This window comes from Bombus impatiens, unplaced genomic scaffold (genome assembly GCF_000188095.3).
Source record: "Bombus impatiens unplaced genomic scaffold, BIMP_2.2 scf_0664, whole genome shotgun sequence".
Lineage (NCBI taxonomy): Eukaryota > Metazoa > Arthropoda > Insecta > Hymenoptera > Apidae > Bombus > Bombus impatiens.
In genome coordinates this window covers 564,853-587,629 of record NT_177083.1, presented here as the reverse complement: position 1 = coordinate 587,629, position 22,777 = coordinate 564,853, and the positions used below count along the sequence as shown (strand labels likewise).

The following is a 22,777-nucleotide window of genomic DNA, read 5'->3' as shown; positions in this document are numbered from 1 at the left end:
TGACCGTACCTGAACGTGGGGGCTGGAAAACCTTGAACAGGACACGGCAGACCCACCGTTCGATCGACTAGGATGTCCTTCTTCAGCCCATTCACATCCTTGTCCCGTACGTTTGGGCGCACACTACCCCGTGGCTCTGTAATAATTGGGTACGGGGATATGTCGCTTGTCGTCGTTGTCGGACGCGTCATCGATGCACGGCACGTGATCATGTCCCAAAGAATACGATGGACGTGAAGATAAAGACCGATCGACAAAGGCTAGGACGGAATACGAAGGAGTACCGAACGACGTTGCTCACCTGTACAAAGGCGGAGGACTGGCCTGAGCCTCGCACAGTAACGTCAAAGCTTGGCCCTGGACTTTTGCCAATCCGTCGAATTTCGATCTAGGCGGCAATCGAGGAGGACTACTTCCGACCGGCTCTAAAAAGCAAAACGAGCAAAACATTCAACGCCACCGGATCAATCTATATCTTCACGTTTCTCTCGCGTTCCGTAGTCCATCGCCCTAACGAGTCGACCGAAGAAACTGCCAAGAATAATCGCGATCGAAGATTTCCTCACTTTTGCTCGTTCGAGCATACCTGAAGATCGGCAGTGGATGCGCCTGAGCCTGACACAATAGGGCCGTGGCATTTTGCGCCGGCAGAGAGAAGACCGTTATCTTAGCTGTGGGTGGCACTTTGGGCGCAGCGCCGCTCACAGGCTCTGAATGTAGAGAAACGATATCTCTTAAGAGATCGTCGATAAATACCTATAAGCTGGAAGAGGGTGACCCTGCGCCGGGCAAAGCATCGTTACTGGCGTGGCCACGTAACTGGCGAGAACGTCGTACTTGGCAGTGGACGCGACTCTGGGTTTGGCACCGTTTACAGGCTCTACACAAGCGCCAAATTAAGAGAACCGGTGAATGGACAAACGAAGATTAGTTCACTGACCTAAACGTGGGAGCAGGGAATGCCTGGGCGTCGCATAGTAAACTGAGCTCAGCGCCATTCGCCATCTCGAACGAGTCGGATTTTGCTGATTTCGGGAATTTTGGTGACACCCGACCTGCCGGCTCTAACGTTCATAAAACGTAACAAACGACATTTCTTTATTAACGCTCAAAATGCTCGCCCCGCGTGAACGTGCCACCGCGCCGCCTCATACTCGCGAATCGCGAAAGGATCAAGAAGAGAAAAGATAAAAGCAAGCAAAAGATTACCTGTGAGTCGGAGGTGGCGATGCCTGAGCGGAACACGTGAGCGCGACCGAGGATTTCGCGGCTCTGACATAGGTGACGCTTTTCGCGTCGCTTTGAAAGGCTGGCGCCTTGGATCCCACGGGCTCTAGATCAAATAAACGCGAGACAAAGAGGTCTAACTGGAGCGGAGCTGTCATTTACCTGAACGACGGAACTGGGAACCCTTGTGCGGGACAAAGCAATGTCGACGAGCTTCCAGCGGCGCGGATGAACGAATTCACGCGATCGTCGCTCGAGAATTTCGGCCCCTTCGCTCCCATCGGCTCTGGCAATATAACAATCGTGCAGGTTGTCAGCTTCGAAGAGCTCGTGTCGACGAAAGCCAAAAAAGAAGAGGACGTCTACCGCTCGGGAGCGACGTTCCTCCGCATTCAGAGATTTTTGTTTATTCGATAGGCAAAATGGAATTACGAAAACGATCGATAAGAAGGACGAGCTGCTATGTGACTCGAGTACCTGAACGCTGGTACCGGGTGACCCTGCGCTTGGCACTGCACCGCGAATCCCGATGAGGTTTTGGTCTTCTGCCATCGTTTTGCGTCTCCGCTTACGGATGGTGCCTTGCTTTGCACCGGTTCTTCGCCAGGAAAAAACGAAACGCGTGAAAAGGAACGCAAACAAACTGGTCGTAAAATTTAAACCAACATCTCGTTAGTTCGCGATTTACCTGAACGATGGAACAGGGTAAGCCTGCCCTTGGCAGAGGATCACGATGTGCATACCCATGTGCCTCTCCATGAGACTTCCCTTTTCCCCGAGAATCGACGGTGCTTTGCTACCAACCGGTTCTATCGGGAAAACAAACGGGCCATTCGTCAACTAACGATCGAACGATTTACCTATAGTTGGGTACAGGATATCCCTGTGCGGGGCACGTCAACACCACGCTGAATAACGTACTGGTCTCTTTCCAACCGCGTTTCATCTCGCCGATCAAAGCGGGAGCTTTGCTGCCGATGGGCTCTGACGACACAAAAATTGTGCGAGGTTTCCAAAGTATGAAACGATGCGTGCGTTAACGAAGGTTTACCTAAAACTGGGCACGGGATAAGCCTGCGCCGGGCAGAACAAAACGACCGTCGACTCGTAGGCCTTTTCTTTCCAGCCGCCCTTCAAGTCACCCGTCAACGCTGGCGCTTTGCTTCCCACTGGCTCTGTTTATACAGAGCAGTTCGAAAATATTCGATTAACGAGTGTTTACCTAAAACTGGGCACGGGATGCCCCTGAGCCGGGCACGACAGAACGGCGCTGGACTTCGCTCTCTTCTTCAGCCAACCACCCCTTAACTCGCTCGTAAACGCCGGAGCCTTCGTCCCGATCGGTTCTACGAATTTCATGTATATGTACATGCAGTCAAGAAACGCGTGCGATCGACAAGTTGCATTAACATGTTAGTAAGAACGTTCGTTCGAGTGAAGAATGAATACGGTATGAAGAAGAGTGTTTGATTTAGTCACGACATTCAGTGCGATTGATTAACTATAGAAGACGCGTAGGACAGATGTTAGAATATCACGTGTACATTTTATTTTCGTAAGAATTATAAATTTACCTAAATGAAGGCACGGGATAGCCCTGCGCTGGACAGAATATCACGACACTCGTCTTCGTCTCGACTTCTAACATTATTCCTTTAACGATCCCCATCAACGCCGGCGCTTTGCTCCCGACTGGTTCTAATTAGATGCAAAAGAAGGAAACCGTGAGCAAGATAATGCTTGCCAACAACTGGCGCAACATTCATTGTACGGTTACGTAATTGGTCTGATGGTACAGGGGGGCCCTGATTAAAAAGGATCAAAGAATCACAGTGCAGCAAGAGGCATCCACGGAGAAAGTAACCGACGAAACTAATCCGGTCCGAACCTGCAACGCTTTCTCTTCACGGTCTTCGATCGATCTTACCGCGCTCGGTTTCAACAACCGACCAGTTTCCTTTCTTTCTTTCGGGTTAATTAATACAAAGAGCTTTACCTAAAGGAGGGGACGGGGTATCCCTGCGCGGGACATGGCAGCACGGTGCTGGATCCAGCTCCTTTTTCCAGCCAAACGCCCTTCACATCCCCCGTGAACGCCGGTGCTTTGCTGCCGACCGGTTCTGACAATGCACACGCGATGAGCGAGGCAGAATTAATTGTTCCACTTTGAATGTCAGAAAAGGGGAGCCCGATGCCGGACAAGTACGGGATGAGGGCAAACGAAAAGAAGGCCAAGGCAACGTAATAGAAACAATCTGGTCCACTAAGTGCTCTTCAGTTTTCACAAACGATTGCCAAATAATGCCGCGCTCGTCCCATGAAATCGACGCGAAGGTCTTTCGCGTTTAAATGAACAACTCTTTTAATTAAAACGTCACTCTGGCTGCGGTAGAGTATGCTCGATGCATGTAAATTAGGAATACTTTAAGGAGGAATCAGTTACCTAAAGGATGGCACAGGGTACCCTTGCGCGGGACAGAAGAGAACGACATCGGTGTCCGCTGGATTCTCCATCCATACGCCTTTTACCGTTCCCGTGAATGCTGGCGCTTTGCTGCCAACTGGTTCTAACGAATTACACAGAGATACGGGGCCATGCTGTCAGCTCTTTGACTAACACTCAATGATTAATTCAAGAAGTATACCTATAGGATGGAACTGGGAACCCCTGAGCGGGACAAAATAGAGTGAGATCTTGACCGGTGACACGATCGTACCAGGATAGCTTCGCGTCATTCGAGAACTTTGGCTTCTTCGTAGCGACCGGCTCTGTCGGGATTAGGAAAAGCTCGTATGAAGACTGCCTTCGAGTCTACCAGACTAACTACTTTAACAAACTAACCGTATCGAAATGTCTTTGTGTTTGAATGAATAGTCGTTCGACTGAAGTAATCAACGTGCGCTCTCGCTGCATTACGAAGACCAACGCACGTAGAAATACTTGAAGAAAGAATCATTTACCTAAATGATGGCACAGGGTATCCTTGCGCGGGACAGAAGAACACGACACTGGTGTCCGCTTTAATCTCCATGTATCCACCCCTTAAAATGCCTGTGATCGCTGGCGCTTTGCTGCCGACTGGTTCTAACGAATTACACGAAGACACAGGGCCATGCTGTGAGCTCTTTGACTAACAACCAATGATTAATTTAAGAAGTATACCTATAGGATGGAACTGGGAACCCCTGAGCAGGACAAAATAGCGTGAGATCTTGACCGACGACGCGATCGTACCAGGACTTCTTCGCGTCGCTCGAAAACTTTGGCTTCTTCGTGGCGACCGGCTCTGTCAGGATTAGGAAAAGCTCGCATGAAGACCGCCTTCGAATCGACCAGATTATTTTACCTATTCGTACGTTGCGCAAGTTCTACGGATTTAAATGAATACGAAGCTCGTTTAATTAAAGCGTTATCTTATACTTCCGCTATCAGTGGAATAATCGGAGCACGTAGGACACGATCAGGAATATTTTATGGAAGAATCAGTTACCTAAATGATGGCACAGGGTACCCTTGCGCGGGACAGAAGAGTACGACACTGGCATCTCCTTTAGCCTCCATCCATCCTCCCTTCAATGTGCCCGTGAACGCTGGCGCTTTGCTGCCAACTGGTTCTAATCATACAAATACATAGGGCCATGCTGTGAGCTGGACGCTCTTTGACTAACACTCGCCGATTAATTTGAAAGGTATACCTATGAGATGGAACTGGGAACCCCTGAGCAGGACAGAGCAGAGTGAGATCTTGATCACTGGGACGATCGTACGAAGATAATTTCGTGTCACTCGAGAACTTTGGCTTCTTCGTGGCGACCGGCTCTGTCACAGGATTAGCAAAAGCTGGACTGAAGACCGCCTTCGAACCGACCAGACTAACTATTTTACCTAACTATCTCGGATTACCGAACACGATACTCTAGAGGGAGCAATGCCTGCACCTGACCGTCGTCACTTAATGGACTTACAAAATCATCGTCCCGCGAATAACTAGAAATGTTCGACAAATTGTTAAGCAACGCGCGATCTCATTCTTTAGCGCAGCTTTGCGAAATGACTAGATATCACGGGACGACGACTCGGCCTAGCGCGATAGTCGATGCCTTTCAATGGGTAATTTAGTACCTGGTTACGGGAACAGGATGCCCCTGGGCGTTACACGGCATGCTCATTTCCGAGCCCTCTTTACGAAGGAAGAAGAACGATTTAACGTCCCCCACAAAAGCAGGCGCTTTGATCCCCATCGGCTCTAAGCAAGGGAAACAACGAAGTCACGCGGAATGCCATTAAAATTTCTAACCGGTGTAGCCTGAGTCCGCCGGACAGGGTTCCCCTTTTTTTCTCATCGACTACGTCGCCAACGGTCCTACGCTTCTCGCGCTACCTTGTGAGAGAGAAGAAAGCAAAAACGCGCGTTCTTTCCATGTCCATGTCATCCAGTTTCGTACCTATAGACAGGAGTTGGATGGCCTTGAGCATTGCACGGAAGACTAATATCCGTGTTTATTCGACGTCCCAACAAGGAGAGTTTTGGATCTCCGGCAAAGGTTGGCGCTTTGCTTCCGACAGGCTCTAAACAACATTGACGCTTGATTATTCTAGCATACACAGTTCTAGTTCGTCGATACCGAACACCGATAGAACGTAGCCGAGCAACAGTACCCGATAACTAATTCAGCTAACCGTTCAACGGTTTTCACGGCTGGAATTTAATCGATATGCCGAACCAGGTTGAATTCTTTACCTAGTAGTGGGCACAGGGCTTCCCTGCGCGGCACAAAAAATGGAGATTGGTTGACCCTCGTATCGTCTGATCGTACGGCTCAAATCGTCCGACGTTAATCGCGGGGACCTTGCTGCAACCGGTTCTGAAATCGATTGTTTCACATCGCATTCGATCCAGCTGATTTCTCGACTGGCGCGACAGATTTACCTGGTTGTTGGCACTGGGAATCCCTGAGCGCTGCACGCGAGCACCACGCTCGTGCCCTTGCGCCTCGCGTATTTACTCAGACTATCATCGCTGGAGAAGATCGGCGACTTGAATCCAACCGGTTCTACGAAACACACAGCGCTCTCCAATCTTTGCTTTTCATTGTAAACTATTTTCTCGATGGCGTTTTATAGGAGCAAGAATATTTTCCAAACGTTCGAACAAGGTGATGGTGATAAATTACCTGGTGGTTGGCACGGGGAATCCCTGAGCACTGCACGCGAGAACCACGCTCATGCCCTGTCGCCTCGCATACGCGCTAAGACTGAGATCGTTGGAGAAGATCGGCGACTTGAATCCGACCGGTTCTACGAAAAACACGGAAAGAATATTCCCGACGACGAGCAAAGAGCAAAGTGACGAGCTCGACGCGCTAAACGTAGGAAGCGAGTCGACGAACGATCGCGATTAAAATACGCTGTATTTGATCGTATTTTAAGAGGCATAAACGCGTTAAACAAAGCGTGCGATATTGCCGAGCGACACGCGAGATTACCTGGTGGTTGGCACGGGGAATCCCTGAGCGTTGCACGCGAGCACCACGTTTATACCCTTGCGCCTCGCGTATTTACTAAAGCTATTGTCGGTGGAGAAAATGGGCGACTTGAGTCCAACAGGTTCTGGGGAAAATATCGTGACAACGGGAATTACGTTTCCGATATATAAAACGACTCTGGAAAGCGACGACACAAAGCCGGCGACAGTGTGAAATTAGAATTAACGAACAAGCCGCGGCGAAAGCCAAACGCGAGTCATTCGAAACCGACGTCGCGTCGGAACCATTGGGAAATTGTATCGACCGCGGGTTCGCGCGACCGTGCGCTCGCGATTATATATCGTCTCACCTCGAAAGTGGAACAGGGTAACCTTGCACCGGACACGTCAAACACACCGCATCGCTGGTTCTCCCTTCCATAAACTCGACTTTACGAACGTACGGTAGTTTTGGCTTTACGCTGGAGGTAGGCTCTGAGAATCATACGAAAATCCATTTATGCTCGAGAATTCTTACTGACCGTGTGATGGGGACAGGGAATCCTTGTGCAGGACAAGTCATCGACACCGCGTTGGTGGTCGCCGTTGGTCTCACAACCTTTATGTCGGCGTTCGTGAATTTTGGTTTCGCACTGGATACCGGTTCTGACCAAAAGAGCGGTTAGCTGTATACGGATGAACGACAGGTGGTTCGATTCCCTGACACTGAGACTGGGTATCCCCTCGGCTCGAGTAAAAGACAAACAGAAATCTATCCGGTGAACGTTTGCGAGCTATCGTCTGTCTTCTCGCGTTCAATCTTCACTCGATTCTTCGATAGGAGACAGAGTATTTGTCCTATTTACGATAGAAACGTACACTGAAGTCGATGCTTCGACCAGATGAAAGCGCAACTTTACGCGTACCTGAAGACCGGAACGGGGAACGCCTGTGCCGGACAGGGCAAAGTCAAAGGCAGCTCGCGTCGCACCGTGTAGGTGGTATATGTGCGCGAATTCTCCGTCATCGGAAATTTCGGCTTCGTGCTGGCCACCGGCTCTACGGGAAGAAACGAATCACCGACCGCTCCTATGCCACTGGGACAGGGTCCTGACAACCATCGCGCTAATTGTTCCTGGTAATTGACTGGCACATTCAGCCAGTTGAATCGCGATATCATCGAATCCACGGAAAAGAACGAGCAAGCGAAAGGCGATATCGATTAAACTATTCACGTGACGGAAGAACCGCTCTACTGTGAGACAAAGAGTGCTCATTGGCTGCTCGTTGTTTTCAAGGAGGACTAGTTGTTCTAGCTTTACCTGCCGTCGCGAGGATCGCTTCGAACGTTGTGAAAAAACAAACCACGAGTTTCTCGTACGTTTTACCTGAATGCTGGCACTGGGAATCCTTGAACGGGACACAGTAAGGTGGCAATGGTACCCAGCATCGTGCTAGGGTTCGTCGATTTCACGTCCAGGGCGGTTAATTTAGGTTTCGAGCTCGATAGCGGTTCTGCGGATCACACGAGAAACGAGCCGATCTTTAGAGTGCGACGATGAGTCCCTACGCTTCTTCTTCGTGGACTTACTTGAGGACTGGGACAGGATACGCCTGAGCGGGACACTGCAACGTTACGCTCTGAGCCTCCAGGATCTCGAACGTTCGGCTCTTGTCGATCATCGAGAACTTTGGCTTCGCGAAACCGACTGGTTCTAGAAAAAGGGACAACCTCTTGGAAAAGTGGTTTAAACTCGAAGAGCGAAGACTTGGTGGATCTTGTTGCTCGGTCGCGAATATCGTTCCAACTTTCTTGTTCTCGTTCTCGAGAGGACTTGCGCGGATTCCATTTCGTCAACGTGTCTAATATACTGGGACAGGGTGAGACGGCAGACGGAAGAGAGGAAGAAAACGACGAAACGTCGTCTATTTTTCTTAGTGCCGCGTGGAAGCGTGCACGCTCGACAGATATATCGACCTACCTAAACGTGGCAACTGGAAACGCCTGTGCAGGACAAAGCAACGAAAAGCCTGTGCCTTTCGTTACTCGTAATCCGACGTCGTTCACAGATGGAAACTGTGGCTTGCTGCTCGACGCGGGTTCTAAAAACAGAACGCGAGACCGTGATACGGAGAGGTCGTGTGTAAAGGGGAGGCTATGAAGAGTGTCTTTGAACATGCTGGAATAGGGACTCCCCCTTTTTACTATAGAACAAGCTAGTTCTTTTCACGGACCCACGATCATACGTGCCTTCCTCCCAAAAAAAAGTCGCCGATCTCTGAATAGAACGGACCTGCATCTATTGAAACGAATCGAAAGCTTATCAAAGTTACGAGAAGCTCTCATTGTTCTCCGATCGTGAGAACTATTTCGCTGCCTACCTATAGATCGGGACTGGAAATCCTTGAGCTGGACACAAAAGGGTGACGCTTTTTAGCGAAGAGGCGCTGAATCGTTGAAGATCGCTTGGACCAGATAATTGTGGACGCGTGCTTGATGCCGGCTCTGATGGAAAAAGTCAAACGATTCGCGAGATGAGAGCCAAGACAGAGAACAGGGACTGTTACCTGTACGACGGAACGGGAAACCCTTGGGCAGGACACAGCAACGTCATCGCACCACCGAGAACCATTTTGAACGCTTGCGAGTCCGCCAACGACGGAAATTTTGGTCGTGTGCTGGCAACAGGCTCTAAGGGAGAACCAAGAAAAATATGACGGAGAATACGTCCATACGAACCGGGCAAATGATCGCGTCGTTTATCGCGTTATTCTTCATCTGGATGATTTCTTTGATATCGAGCCGCGCATCGATTCGCGTACGTGTTCAACCGACCGACGCCTTGGAAATTCCAAAGTTTCTATACCTGAAGGCTGGAACGGGGAACGCCTGAGCTGGACACATCAAAGTGAGCGGCTGGTCGCAGTGAACCGTGTACGTACGCGAGTTCTCCGTCATCGGGAACTTCGGTTTCGTGCTGGCCACCGGTTCTACGAGAAAACACCTTCGCTACAGACGCGATCGTTGAGTCGATTCTGTTCGTTGCGTGGAACGCCGGGACAGGGCAATCGACCGTCACGCCTGAACTTCTTCGACGTTCTTGATTTCTGTTTCTCTATATAAAACGACATTTACGACGATAGATCTATGAGACAATTCCGCGACCTTATCCCACCTATGCGAAGGAACTGGAAATCCTTGAGCAGGGCACAGGAGAGTCAGAGCGTGTTCGACGGTCGAGACGAATCCACGAGAATTATCCATCGTCGGAAACTTGGGTCGTACGCTCCCCACGGGTTCTGCAATCCCAAGGGGAAGAAACACGTAACAAACGTTGATAACGCGTCGACGTTTCATGTACACGGGAACGGGGACAGGGAACCCACCGCATCGTGTTTGTCGAGACGGGAAAAGTTATCGAAAGTAGAAACGGCGTTATAGCCGCGCAGCTGTTGCGCTATAATTTATCGCTGCCCCTTTAATCGTGGATTAACATCGGTTATTTAACACAGCCACTTGTCCTTTGATCTCGACGGAACAAAGATGAAGCGTCCTAGAAACTATTGAATGAGAGAAGCTCTCAGAAACCGGGCAAACCCAGATTCTCCTCGAGCATTTCGCATCTCGAAAACTTAACGACAAGCTCCCTACCTATAAGACGGAAGGGGAAATCCTTGCGCGGGGCAGAAAAGCGGCAAGCTTCCGTTCGTCCTCGTCGTGAGTCCGATTAAGTTGATCGTGCTGGAGAGTTTCGGCCGGGCACTCGCCACGGGCTCTGCGAAATATCGTCGAAAGGAAAAAACACAGCGAAATTTTACCACGCTGCGTCCACGTAGCTCGCGAATCGGTCGCCAACTTACTTGTGTACCGGGACAGGGAACCCTTGGGCGGCACACTGCAACGTCACCGAGCCGTCTTTCATCGTACGGAATCCTCTGGTGTCATCGATCGTCGGAAATTTCGGTCTCACGCTGCCCACCGGCTCTGAATGTTACCATATAGTGTACACGCGGCGTGAACTCGCGCGTGATCGCACGTGGGATCGGGAACCCCTGGGCGGACTTGAACGATCGCGAGAAAAAGACCAGGACCAGGCGAAGTGTGACACGCCCATTTTTAAAAAGACTTTGTAAACAGTCGGAGAAAGCATGAGATTGAAGAGAAAATAGAGAAGAAAGAACGCCGCGAGAGAAACGAGATTGCTGGATCGATATCTTCTTTCTAAAATAGCAGTTGGCAGTTTAAACTCCTATATGAGAGCTACGACACAATTATTTTAGCGATCGTTTCTCGCGTCTTATCTCCAGCAGTCAACGAGTTCTAGAAATGTTCACTGGGAAAAACTATCCTCGAACTTGCCACGTTCTTCTATGTTAATTCGAAGGCATACCTATAACTTGGTACCGGAAATCCCTGCGCGGGACAGAGCAGAGGCAGCGTTCCATTGGTGACGACAGTCAGACCGTTTATGTTGCTCACAGATGGAAATTTCGGTCGGACGCTCCCCACCGGTTCTACGTTCGAGTATCCGGGAAAGGTGCGAGAAAGATACAGAACACGATATCGATCGTGACGAGACGAAACTTACTTGAAAACCAGGACAGGATACCCCTGTGCGGGGCAAAGAAGGGTTACAGAGCCGTCGATGGTCGTGCGGAAACTCCTGGAGTCGTCGATGGTCGGGAATTTCGGCCTCACGCTTCCAACTGGCTCTGATTATGCAATTAAACAGCAACATCGCTTTCCAAATATCGATATCGGGCAGGATTAGCGCGACATTTTGCCTTCTTTCTTTTTTAATTGATTGTCTACCTGTTTAAGGGAACGGGGAACCCCTGTGCAGGGCAAATCAAAGCTTGACTTCCGTTCTGCACCGTCCTGAATCCACGTATGTCGTCCGTTGAAGGAATCTTTGGGCGGACACTGCCTACCGGTTCTGAAGGGCACGCGAATAACGATTCAGATAATTTCTCCTGTCTGCACGTGGAACGGGGAACCCCCGAGGGATACACGGTCCTTTCAAAAACCATCCTTTCCTCGTCGACGCGTTAGTAGAAGAGGAATAATCGTTTCAATGGACGAAAAAGCTTCCTATCGAATGTCTAGCTCCGGTAATCGTTCACAGACATTCCGAACAGCCTACTTTTCTCTCGTTTTTTTTCCAATATTTCTAGTTTTGCCTACGCAGTTCGAATTTCCCCCTTTTTTTTCGATCATGCTAATGCATGTATCTCGTATCGGTGATCAGAGATATATCGTACCTATAGACCGGTACCGGGAATCCTTGGGCAGGGCAGAGAAGCGGTAAATTGCTTTTCGATTCCGTGGAAAGTCCGTTAAGGTTGTCCATCGAAGGAAACTTTGGCCGTACGCTCCCCACGGGTTCTGTTTCACAACGAAAACGCTATGACTGTGTGGAGCCGTCTTTGCGGCGCGTGGGCCCCCCTGCTCGGACCCTTTGTCGTCATTGTGATTCTCGTTACCGCATCTCTTGGCCGTCGTTATTTGCACGGTACACTATGCGACTCAGACTCGATGGAATCGCATTCGTATCGACAGGAGGATTCACCTGCCGTCGTTGACCGATTGCTTTGACAATAGAATAGCTCTGTACCCAACGAAGCTGTGTGTCTGTCAGATTTGCTTCCAAGAAAAAGATAGTTCTTCGTACTATATGTTTCAAAAGCGATAGAACACTCGTGACACGAGACGTTACGTACTTACATCGTTCGATACGAACGAACAAAGTGGAGAATGGTGAAAGCTGACAGCTGCATTGAGCATCACATCTATTCCACGTGTTAGCGTCTAGAGCGTTTCATTTCGTGTGAAATATTAGACTTATAGAGTGACGTTTGACTTACCACGCGAGAGCGAAGGACAGAGCCCGGAAATCGCGTGAGGGCGCCGCAAAGCGTCGGAAGAATTTTACGCTGTTTCTTTACTTTTTTTTTTCTCTTTCTTTCTTTTCTTCCGTTCTTTTCAAAATTCATCGAAACCGATCATGCCAAGAGTCAAATTATGGGCGGGCGGTGGCGCGTGCCCGCAGGGGTACCCTGTCCCAGCATTCAGGTTTTCCAACGAGCTTGATCTCGTACGAAATATCAATACGTTCTTTCGTCTATTTGCATCTATTTTACAACAACAAGATATCTTCAATTTCACCGACCATACGAAACGAACTTTCAAATTTGACTTTACGCTCATTGATAATTCGATCAAGCTGGCTGGCTTAAAAAATAACACGTACATCGACGTGGCTACTTCAGCCGAAGGCAATTGATTTTCTAAGATACTTGGGTATTAAATATATAGATACCCGATTATTTAATCGCACGGTCTGGCTAAACGCTCGGCCTGTTCACTCTGTTTCGGGGAAAATCAATTGCCTCGGTAAACAGTTTCGAACCCAGACAATACTTTCCCGGAACGCCACAGTTCGCGCGATAAAAGAGTAGTTAAAGTCCGACCTACAACACGAATTCGGTACCGGGTTCGCGGGGAAGATTTACATCGCAAAAGAGTCCTCGTTTACATGCTCGCGTTTATCTCGTGTGACGATCAATTTCTAAACCAAGCAACTGTTGTAAAAAAAAAAAAAAAAAAGAAAGAAATAGAAAGAGAGACGAGAGAGGAAAATGGAAAACGTTCAAATTGTCGTTTAACTTCATCGCGAGAGGAACGACGATTATTCCACTCTTGTACGCGCACGCGATTACCGTCCAGGTTCGAAACTAGAAACACGATTCTGATTTTCACTGTTTTAAAAAGCATATACAAGTATTTACACGCTACGCGATAACGTAACTTACGCGTTTATTACGCTTCGAAGAGTATAAGGAAAAAAGGACTATGTAATAAATCAGAATCGTGGTTTCAACGAAGTTGAAACTGATCGTTTCTTATGATCGTCACTTACCGGTAATGACGAGACGTCCCTTGGTGGCAGACAATCTTGTTTCTCCGGTGAGTCTATGCTTGGTGCGGCATTGATAGGTCTTGTATCCGTCTTCGGGTCCGACATCGCGAATGTGAAGTTCTCCAGAAGGCAGTACCAGGTATTTTCCATCTGTTCGAGTGACCGAGTCACGAAGCAAAGTAGATAGATTATTTCTCGGCGTTGATTCGTCCGGTGCAACTTTCTAACCAGGGATAATTGACTTACCGGAAAGAACGTTCCGGCCAGTATCGGTTCTATTGGAACAGATTAATCGAACTGGACGACATTTTACGCTCGGTAGTATATAAAGTTCGTACCGATATGGGTCTGGCAATCAGAAATATTCAATTATCCCAACGACCACACGGTACTCGTCGGACACAGACACACACGTAGCAGTGTATATCGACCAGTACAATGCCGTCTTGATTAATACATTGGCCCGCATGCACTCTACTACATTTTGCTACCTTGGCCAAGTTCGTTGAACGTTGAATAGCGACCGACTCTTTATCTATCTCGTGCTTTCACCGTTCGACGAATCGTTGGGCGATTCAAGCCATAGATTCAGGCCCGTTCGTCAAACAACGGACGAGGGAATATCGAGTTTGCATTGTTCCCAGCCCCTGGCATGTCCGTGAAACGTGTTGTAAGAACATGCCGTCAGATTTGTCGATCTACGATATTCCCTTTAATCCGTTTAATCCGGAGAAGCTACCTTTAACTTTATCCATCGGATACAAATAGTAAAATAACACGTTTAAAGCAAGATAAAGAACGTTCAAAGGGATTAAAAATCGAAGCTATTTAAGATATTCAATTCGTAATCTTACACTGTTAAGCTTCGTCGAGTTAAATACCTCGTAAAGAATTACATTCACGTTGCGTTCCTCTCGTTGACTTCCGGCTTACAGAATAATCACGAACGAACGAGCCCGATGCATGCAATCGACTACTGTAATACTACAAGCAATAAAAAACCAATAGCCATGTACTCTAGAGTAGTCACACAGGGAAAGGAAGGTTCGTGAGACACAGTGGAGCCGTGAAAAAGAATTTGGAAAATGGAGGGAAGTCTGGGACAGCGCGAGCAGCGGCAGTCAACGTCGTACGAACAGTTCAAGAATAGTTCGGCGTTTACTTTCCGAAACGAGGGGCATCCGGGCTGTCGGACGATTTCATCGTACGTCAAACGCATTTCTGTCGCCGGTTCGTCCTCTAGGACGCGATACAACATTCGAGTGGAGGCCGATAGAACGAACACGTTATCTCTTTCCTTTTTTTTTTTCTTTTATTTTTAAGAAAAGACACGACGCTGTTATCGCCACGGAGAAACGATCTCTCTGCCTACTTATTTATTTGCTCGTGGCGCCACGACGCATCCTGTTTCTTAACTCGTGATCCACCGCAACCTGCAATCGTGGTGGCCGATTTCCGGTCTCGCGATCGCGACGCACAATGCCGATCGTACCTGTTGCGTGTCTCCCTTGGTTGCGTACGAATCGAGCGGTTCCTGCTCCAACAGAACGCAGGATCGCAAAGGACGTCGCTCGTTATTACTCGGCGATCCGGTCGATGCCCGAGGGAATCCTTGAAACGTTGGTTCGTCGCGCCACGGCCGCGTCCTTCGCGCGATTATGAATGGAAACGATCGTACGACCTTTTTACTCTTTTCGCAGTCTGTACGACTAAATGGAGCGTACGCGAGCGAACCCACGCGTTACCGACGTTTCGTCCGCGAAAAAAAAGGAAAGTCTCGCAACGCGCGGTCGTAAAGCGTGGATGAAAGAGAATGAAAACCTTCTATCGTTCTTTTTTTCCCCCCTTCTTTTCATTCATGGTTAAGATGGAACTGCGTGTGTGTACCCATGAAAGTGTGCGTGTGTACCGTAATCGGTGCTAGGGTATATTTCAGTTTTCTCGTCTTCGATCCAAGAGTCAACCTCGACGAATTCGGCGACGAAGCTCGGTATGTGACACTTGATAATTGCGGCGTTCCCCCGAAGGACGTGTTCGTCCATCACGTTCACTGCATACCGCTGCCCGACAACTGCAACCAGACACCGGTTTCCGGTTTTACCATAAGCCGCACATCTACATACAGCCTCGTATCCGTGATGCGATCGATCGTTGCGATGAGCGTTCGGTAATTCGTGCGAAGTTACGACCTCTTAAACCCGTACGAAGAAGGAGAATCGGCCGAGCGGAGTAATTAATCGATTAGCGGAGCGATTGGAGTAAACGGAGTACAGACACGATTTGGACAGCGGTGATTTAACTGCTCGACGAGTTCTCTTTTTTTCCTCGATTCTGCTAGCCGTACGTTTTCCCAACTGTGTACAAGCAATTACGGTAATCCGAGAACGTTAACGGCTGAAACTCGGTCGATCGATCTCTCCATTCCAACCATATAGCATAGTACGCACGAATCGAAGAACGAACGCCCACGCCCACGCAGAAGCAAAGGAACGAATCGGTGGATCTCTGATCAGCGCGAAAGCGGAGCAACGATCTCGCGCTGTACAGAATCTCTCTCTTTCTCCATCTATCCATGTTGATTGATACCGTATGATTGTCCCTCGGCTATGTAACTGCCGCCGGCCGAATCGATCCATCCTACTACGTCCACGTGGTCGGCGACGAACGAGGGAACCTGACACTTGAAAATCGCCGCGTTGCCGCGTATCGCGAACTGATCGTAAACCTGAACTTCAAAGTATTGGGCGACCACTGCAATAAAAACGGAACAGAGAGAAAGAAAAACACAAGAGGATAGCTCGTCGACGAACTGAATAGTCGATGGACGGACGGGCTTTGATCCGACCGATTAAAATTTCAATGAACCGCGAGGCTGGCTCTCCGCAAACGGGAGTTTACCGTGCAGAGCATCGTCGCTCCGTGAGCGGCGACGCTCTCTTTCCACTGACGGAAATTAGGCTAGCCAGCGGACATCAATTTCCTCGTGCGTCGGTTTGATTAGTTCGGGCTTAATCTAATCCGAAATCACGAACGGGGCCGAGCGACCGTCCCGTTTTCCAACCGTCTCTCACTCGAGGCGCGCTCATTCGTTCGAATCGAACGACAAATATTTGACGGGGAATATTTCCAGGAACTATGTCAAGAAGCTTAATCGCGAATAGAGCGATGCTGATGCGGTGTGACGAAACGTAAAGCGCTATAGTCGTAGAAATGTGCACTGTCGAGAACGAGGCTAGAGAGATCTGGGATCGTCTCGATGGAAACGCGAAAATCTAATTCGATCGACTGTCGCTTGGGTTATTCTCTCATCGACACGCTCGGCCACCGACCGTGAAATAAATTTCATTAGGTCGCGGCGCGCGTACTACCGTTCGTGTTCGATCGTTAGCCGAACGAAAGTGGATCGTCCTGTTCGCGGTCGCGTTTAATTTGCGAGCGACAGACTCGATTAATCTGACTTAACCTAATCCGTTGGATCGCGGTGGGTAACGAGGCCACTGCCAGCCGCACGCTCTGCCTCCGTACTCCGTTTGCGTCGGCCGCGTCAGAAAGGGCAAACTTTTCATAGGCGAGAGCAAATTGCACGCGTTCCACTCTATCATCACAGGCAACCATCTCTCTCGACCATTTCTCCCGTGCGCTCTTCGAGTGCATCCTGTAGGTATTACTGTATTCTGTATACGCTGGCATACCCTGAGAGCGGACGGCAACGAGAGTCAAAGCGTTCTAGCACGCTCGAGCCGCCTGTCCTCCGCAAGAGGGATGAGCACTCTGGTAATTCCATTTATTAATTCCATTAAAACGCCGTCAGCACTCGCGTCGGGTCGGCGAATCGAGCGTAGACGGTAAATCGAGTTGATCGCAATGCGAAGACCACTTCTTTGATCGAAAGCAACGAAACAAACTGGATCGAACCGTGTCGATCGTTTACATCCGCTCGAAAGGGGACAAGAAGATAAACGAGATTAACGAACGCGGATACGGATATGGATTTCTTTCGAAGTTGTATAATGAAAAATAGTCAGAAAGATAGAACAGTCTTTTGCACGATCGAGAAAAACCACGGTGCTCATCGCCTGCTCCCGTTAAATATGCTCTCCGTAATCGAGACGAGAGAAGTACCCTTTTCTTCTTGGCTGTTCGCGGAGTACGTGGATCCATCCTCGACAGCCAACCACTCGATCACGTCTACGAAATCTGCCACAAAGCTGGGTACGAGACACTTCAAGGTTGCCGTGTTGCCGCGCAAGACGAACTCGTCGATGACCCTCGTCTCGTAGAATTGCTGGACCACTGCAACGCGCATCAACCCAGAGAACGTGAACCCGACACACGAAACCCGTAAAACAGAGAGCACTAAAGTGGCAACGGGATTGTATTCGTGTCGTGTCCCGCTTCCCTTTCGTCCCATCGGAATTCGTTCGTTCGGGAAAAGGAAATGAAACGTTGAAATTGGAGCGAGGGGGAGAAACGGAAGCCCGTCTCCCTGGTTCGTAGGTTAGTACAGTAACGAGATCACACCGTCTCCGCCTACCGTAATCGTCTCCGACCGTGTAAATCGTTCCATCGTTGGCTACCCATTGATCCACCTGAACGAACTCCGACACGAAACTCGGTATTTTGCATTTCATGATCGCGCTGTTTGCTCGTATCACGTACTCGTTCTCGGCCTCGGTGACGTAGAACTGCGAAACGACTGCCCGCGCGGGCACACCAGGATGCGTGATCAACGATCGTATAGGTATACAGATTGTACGATATATGTGAATCGCAGAAACAACACAGACACACGCTTTGGCTTACTCGATCACGTGAATTCGCTGAATTCAACGACACGTCTCATGGTATCTACCACCTGATCCATTTCTGTACGGTTGAAAGTAAAGTTCAGGCACTTGCCAGTTTTGCGATCGAATCGATACGACCGTGGCAATTTTCGAGCAACCGATACCTCGAAGTTCGCATAAAATTAAATTCGATGGATTAGTCGAGATACGACGTGTCGCCTTAACAGGAAGGAACAGATTTACCGTGAGGCGTGTCTAAATAAGCCTGGGTAGAATCGAACCCCCGTAATACCCTGGCCGACAGCAGGATCCTCCGGAATATACACCTCTCCGTCCTCCCTGATCCACGCCTCGACCGTAACGAACTCCGCGATGTAACTTGGGATGCTGCACTTCAAGATCGCGCTGTTCCCCCTGATCACGTACTCCGTGAGAATTTCTGGCTGATACGGCTGCGTAACGACTGCATGGAAAACAGGCTGCTGACGAAACAGCTCGGACGATTTACGCGAACGCTGGTAGTTGATTCGCGAGCCCGGGATTTCGCTCGAGAAATGAAATTGGACGAGTCGATTAAATGTTTAGCTCGATTAAGCGACATATATTCGCGCGATTCTCGAGCGGCTGGCGCTTGGTAATCGAGTTGGTTTATTTTCTTAAGAGAGCTATATAATGCCGGCGTGAGAGACCCAGCGGATGGTTCATTAACCCTCGTCGCGTTGCCGCCGCCGTTCAACTGCCGCCAGACTGGACCGCGCCGGAAACCAGTCGTTACCACGTGCCACTTTGAACTTTTACCAAGTTTGTCGGGAAACGGAACGCCCCAGGAAGAAGAAAAAACTCGAGGGACCCAGTCCGAACGATTCGGACAAAAGCAGAAGGAGAGCTACGACAAAGGAAACAGAAAAAAAGGACAAGGACGTTGAACGTAGTACCGTAGTCGTTGGTTGGTCTGAAGGTCGAACCGTCGCTTCCCACCCAAGAGTCAACCGACACGAATTCCGCGACGAAGCTCGGTATGGTGCACTTCACGATGGCTGCGTTTCCGCGTATTACGTATTCGGATACGACCTCCGCTTCGTAGTACTGAGTCACGACTAGAGAAAATAGGAGCGCACGATATGATTATTAGCATAACAATGTTGACAGATCTGCCGGACCGTTATCGTTTACATCGATTACAGTCGAAGCCCGTATCATACGACGTTGACAAACGTAACTCGCTGCCAGCTTTTTTCATCGTCCCTTTTAAAGCCTATCCCCAGAGCCCTACCGTTCTTCTCGTCCGGATTAAAAGAGTTTCCTTGATCGTCCTGCCAGCCGACTACTTGAACGAACTCCGCGACGAAGCTCGGTATGCTGCACTTGAGTATAGCCGCGTTGCCGCGTATCACGTACTCGTTGTTTACTTCGGACTGATAATACTGGTGTACAACTACAATAAACGGAAGTGGCGATAATCAGCCGCGTTGTAAGCGATGCGCGTCCGCTCGCGCGATTCTTCCACGCACTCGAGGCGATTATCTACACATGCACGGACTATGCAATGAAATCTGAAATGAACCATAACATTATCGATCTCATTGTTCCCTGGAAACCAGTGTACGCTCGTCATCGATGTGCTTTTCGACCAAGTACGACGACATATGGAGAACATGGGCGAGCGAAACGAGATTACTCCGTAACGAATAACAACGTTGAGACGCACGACGTTGACGACAGCTTCCGCGGTGACGTATTCGTCGACGTCGTCGTCGTCGTCTCTCGCCGAGCAGATCGATTCGTTAGGTCGCATCTTACATCGCAGCCGCGAGAGAGCTTAGAGAAGCTTGCATCCAGGAGGAGCACGTCGACACGTCGCGTCGGCAAACGATCGGTGCACTTTGACTTCGTGGCTGTGTGTGCCCGTGTGTAGTGTGTGTACGGCCGTTTCTACGCATGTGCGAGCACGCGAGTAGACGAGACAGACACGGGAGGAGAAAGCTAAACAGAGAGAGCGCGAAACCAGAAGTAGAGAGAAGGGTGAGGGAGGAACGTCTGACGTCCACGTCCACGTCGACGATGTGCTCCAATTATTTGGGCCAGCACGCTCCCCGGTAGAAATAACGAGCTGGAAAGAACGTTAACGAGATCGGTCGACGATGTTCTCGCGTGCATATACATTGATTATGCGAGCAGAGAGCGATTGACCTACGCTTTCGGTCCATTGCTCTATTTTCTATGGATTCGCGGATAGCTGCTTGCCGTTGATAATTGCTTCGATAAACGTCAGGCACGCGATCATTCGACGCGACGTCTGACGTTTCCTTGTACATTCGTTAGATGCGTTTTATGGGTTTCGTTACGTATAGAGAAGGTGGTAGATCTGCTCGAAAGAACGACGAGACGACCGGCTTAAACGTTAGATTCGATCGAATAACGCGAGGACTACCGTAATCATCGCCAGGTACGAACTCCTCTCCCTGATCGGTATGCCAGGACAGAACCTTGACGAAATCGGCGACAAAGGACGGAACAACACACTTCAAAATGGCACTGTTCCCACGGATCGCGTACTCCTTGTTGACGTCCGTGTCGTAGTACTGCGCCACCACTGCGATTTCGTCGTTTTTAAAAAAAATAAAGAACTCGCGGTCGAAAATCGCGAGCGAACGCCGCTCTTCGGTCTCCGTTTCTCGTTTCCAATATTTCGTACTCGAAAGTTTTGGCACTCGAGCCCTTTCAACTGGATCGTGCAACTGGGTCAACGATGCACGTTCGCGCGAATTACAGCGTCCGATGAGCGATTAAAAATTTGTGCAATATTTTCGAGAATTTCAAGCGGAAATGCCGAAAGGAAATGGTCTCGCTAATTATAGATTTCCGTTCGAGTATTAGAAACCGATGAGCGGCGAGCGTTCTTGCGAACAACGGCGGCGGCAGCGATTACTCGTTGTGGAAGCCCTGCTCTAATTTTGCCTGATCGTTGGAGGAAACGGCGATAATTGCCACTGATGTAGTATGCTCACCGTACGTGTCGCGATAGATAAACGCGCAGTACTGACCCAAAAATGTACCAAATTATGTAGGTACTCGATCGTTCGCTGTTCGAAACAGCTGTAAAGAAAATGTTTTAAGTCTCCGTGCCTGGCCTATCTTTAACGTCGTACCACTGTCATCTTCAAAACTTAAATAACTTCTATAAGTAATCTGATAAAATTAATCCGTATAACATTTTTAGAAAAAGGAATCTTACGATAATATTGATCTATATAAATCTCTTTTCTTACAGTTTGACAACGGCAAGACGCCTTTTACTTTTACTTCGTAGTCCATCAAAATTTGACCCAACTTTGTACACTGCGTTATTCCGTTAAAACTAGAAGAATAACAGATGGCCAGGCGACGGCGAGGGTTCCCGTGTAATTTTGGAATGGAAGAGGATAGCTACTTACCGGCTCTCACGTTAACATCTCGGCTGTGAACTGAACCTGCTGGGGAACGCGCCAAACAGCTGTAGACCTGAGCATGAACTTCTTGACGATAATCCTCGGCGCGGAAAGGAGGGAAGACCAAGTTTCCGTTCGGTAAGACCTGACACAAGAAGATTTTTTCATTTGCGAATGAACGATCTAATAAGGCGACAATTAATTCGACCTTTTTAATCGTCGAACGACTGACGTAAGATCGTTCGTTGCATCGGTAACGTAAACGCATAACACGTAGGTGTCCAAGCATTCGATAGTGGGAAGTCAATCGCTCTCGATGAAATTGAAAGATGGTACAAAGGACGCAAAGAAAAAATATGAGAATTCTAGTAATTTGCTTGAAAAGAAAGGGAAGCACCTGTCTGAGTCCAGGAACGTCTCCAACAGCACTTCCGTCAGCACGAACCCAGATGATATCCGGTTGGGGGTTTCCTCTGGCCTGGCATTCGACAACAGCTCCGGTTCCATTAGAGAAGTCAACTCGGTTTGGTGGTTCCTTGACGAATACTGGTCCCATAGATTCATCCTCAGCGCAAGCCACTGCGGAAACAGAAAGAACCGCCTGCTTTATCAAGAGAACGCACCAACGATTTCGATCGTTCTCTCAGCTTCCTCGAGAGGCTATCATTCGCTATGCAACGAAGCAGATGCAACGATATCGGGAGATCAATTAATCGAAACGGTCACTGACAAAAGGAACTTTAGTTGCGTGTCTTTCAGCCTTGCTTATCATCAGCCTCCGCCAGGATACGCGACACCCACGTTCAATTGGCGCGTCGCCAATTGCAGCAAACAACAGGTTGCCGGTCTGCTATTGAATAATATGCTATCAACGTCACGTGACCATAAGGGAGACGGCAATGCGTGATTCCTTTTCCGTCGCAGAGATCCCGATTTCATCGACGTGCATC

At 49.1% G+C, this 22,777-nt stretch overlaps 1 protein-coding gene across 50 annotated transcripts in view; it reads right to left on the bottom strand.

Moving 5' to 3' along the window:
- LOC100743637 (Down syndrome cell adhesion molecule-like protein Dscam2) overlaps nucleotides 1-22,777 on the bottom strand; it is a 56,661-nt gene that overhangs the window by 29,237 nt on the left and 4,647 nt on the right. For 4 of the 50 annotated variants that reach the window (XM_024370038.2, XM_024370048.2, XM_024370043.2 and 1 more), the window contains exons 3-7: nucleotides 22,225-22,406; nucleotides 21,834-21,972; nucleotides 20,831-20,992; nucleotides 13,613-13,762; nucleotides 11,282-11,405 (exon numbers count right to left, since the gene is read on the bottom strand). In XM_024370038.2, the coding sequence (XP_024225806.1) occupies nucleotides 11,282-11,405; nucleotides 13,613-13,762; nucleotides 20,831-20,992; nucleotides 21,834-21,972; nucleotides 22,225-22,406 (757 nt within the window). Of the gene's footprint in view, nucleotides 1-9; nucleotides 137-940; nucleotides 1,065-1,209; nucleotides 1,334-1,704; nucleotides 1,826-1,915; nucleotides 2,037-2,087; nucleotides 2,212-2,449; nucleotides 2,574-2,801; nucleotides 2,926-3,223; nucleotides 3,348-6,158; nucleotides 6,283-7,063; nucleotides 7,188-7,234; nucleotides 7,359-8,080; nucleotides 8,208-8,674; nucleotides 8,796-9,074; nucleotides 9,199-9,260; nucleotides 9,385-9,559; nucleotides 9,684-9,868; nucleotides 9,993-10,344; nucleotides 10,469-10,553; nucleotides 10,678-11,281; nucleotides 11,406-11,954; nucleotides 12,079-13,612; nucleotides 13,763-15,521; nucleotides 15,684-17,734; nucleotides 17,906-18,146; nucleotides 18,309-18,691; nucleotides 18,863-19,334; nucleotides 19,497-19,672; nucleotides 19,835-20,830; nucleotides 20,993-21,833; nucleotides 21,973-22,224; nucleotides 22,407-22,777 lie in introns of all 50 variants that reach the window. The other 46 variants (XM_024370055.2, XM_024370042.2, XM_024370052.2 and 43 more) reach the window with 38 other exon arrangements.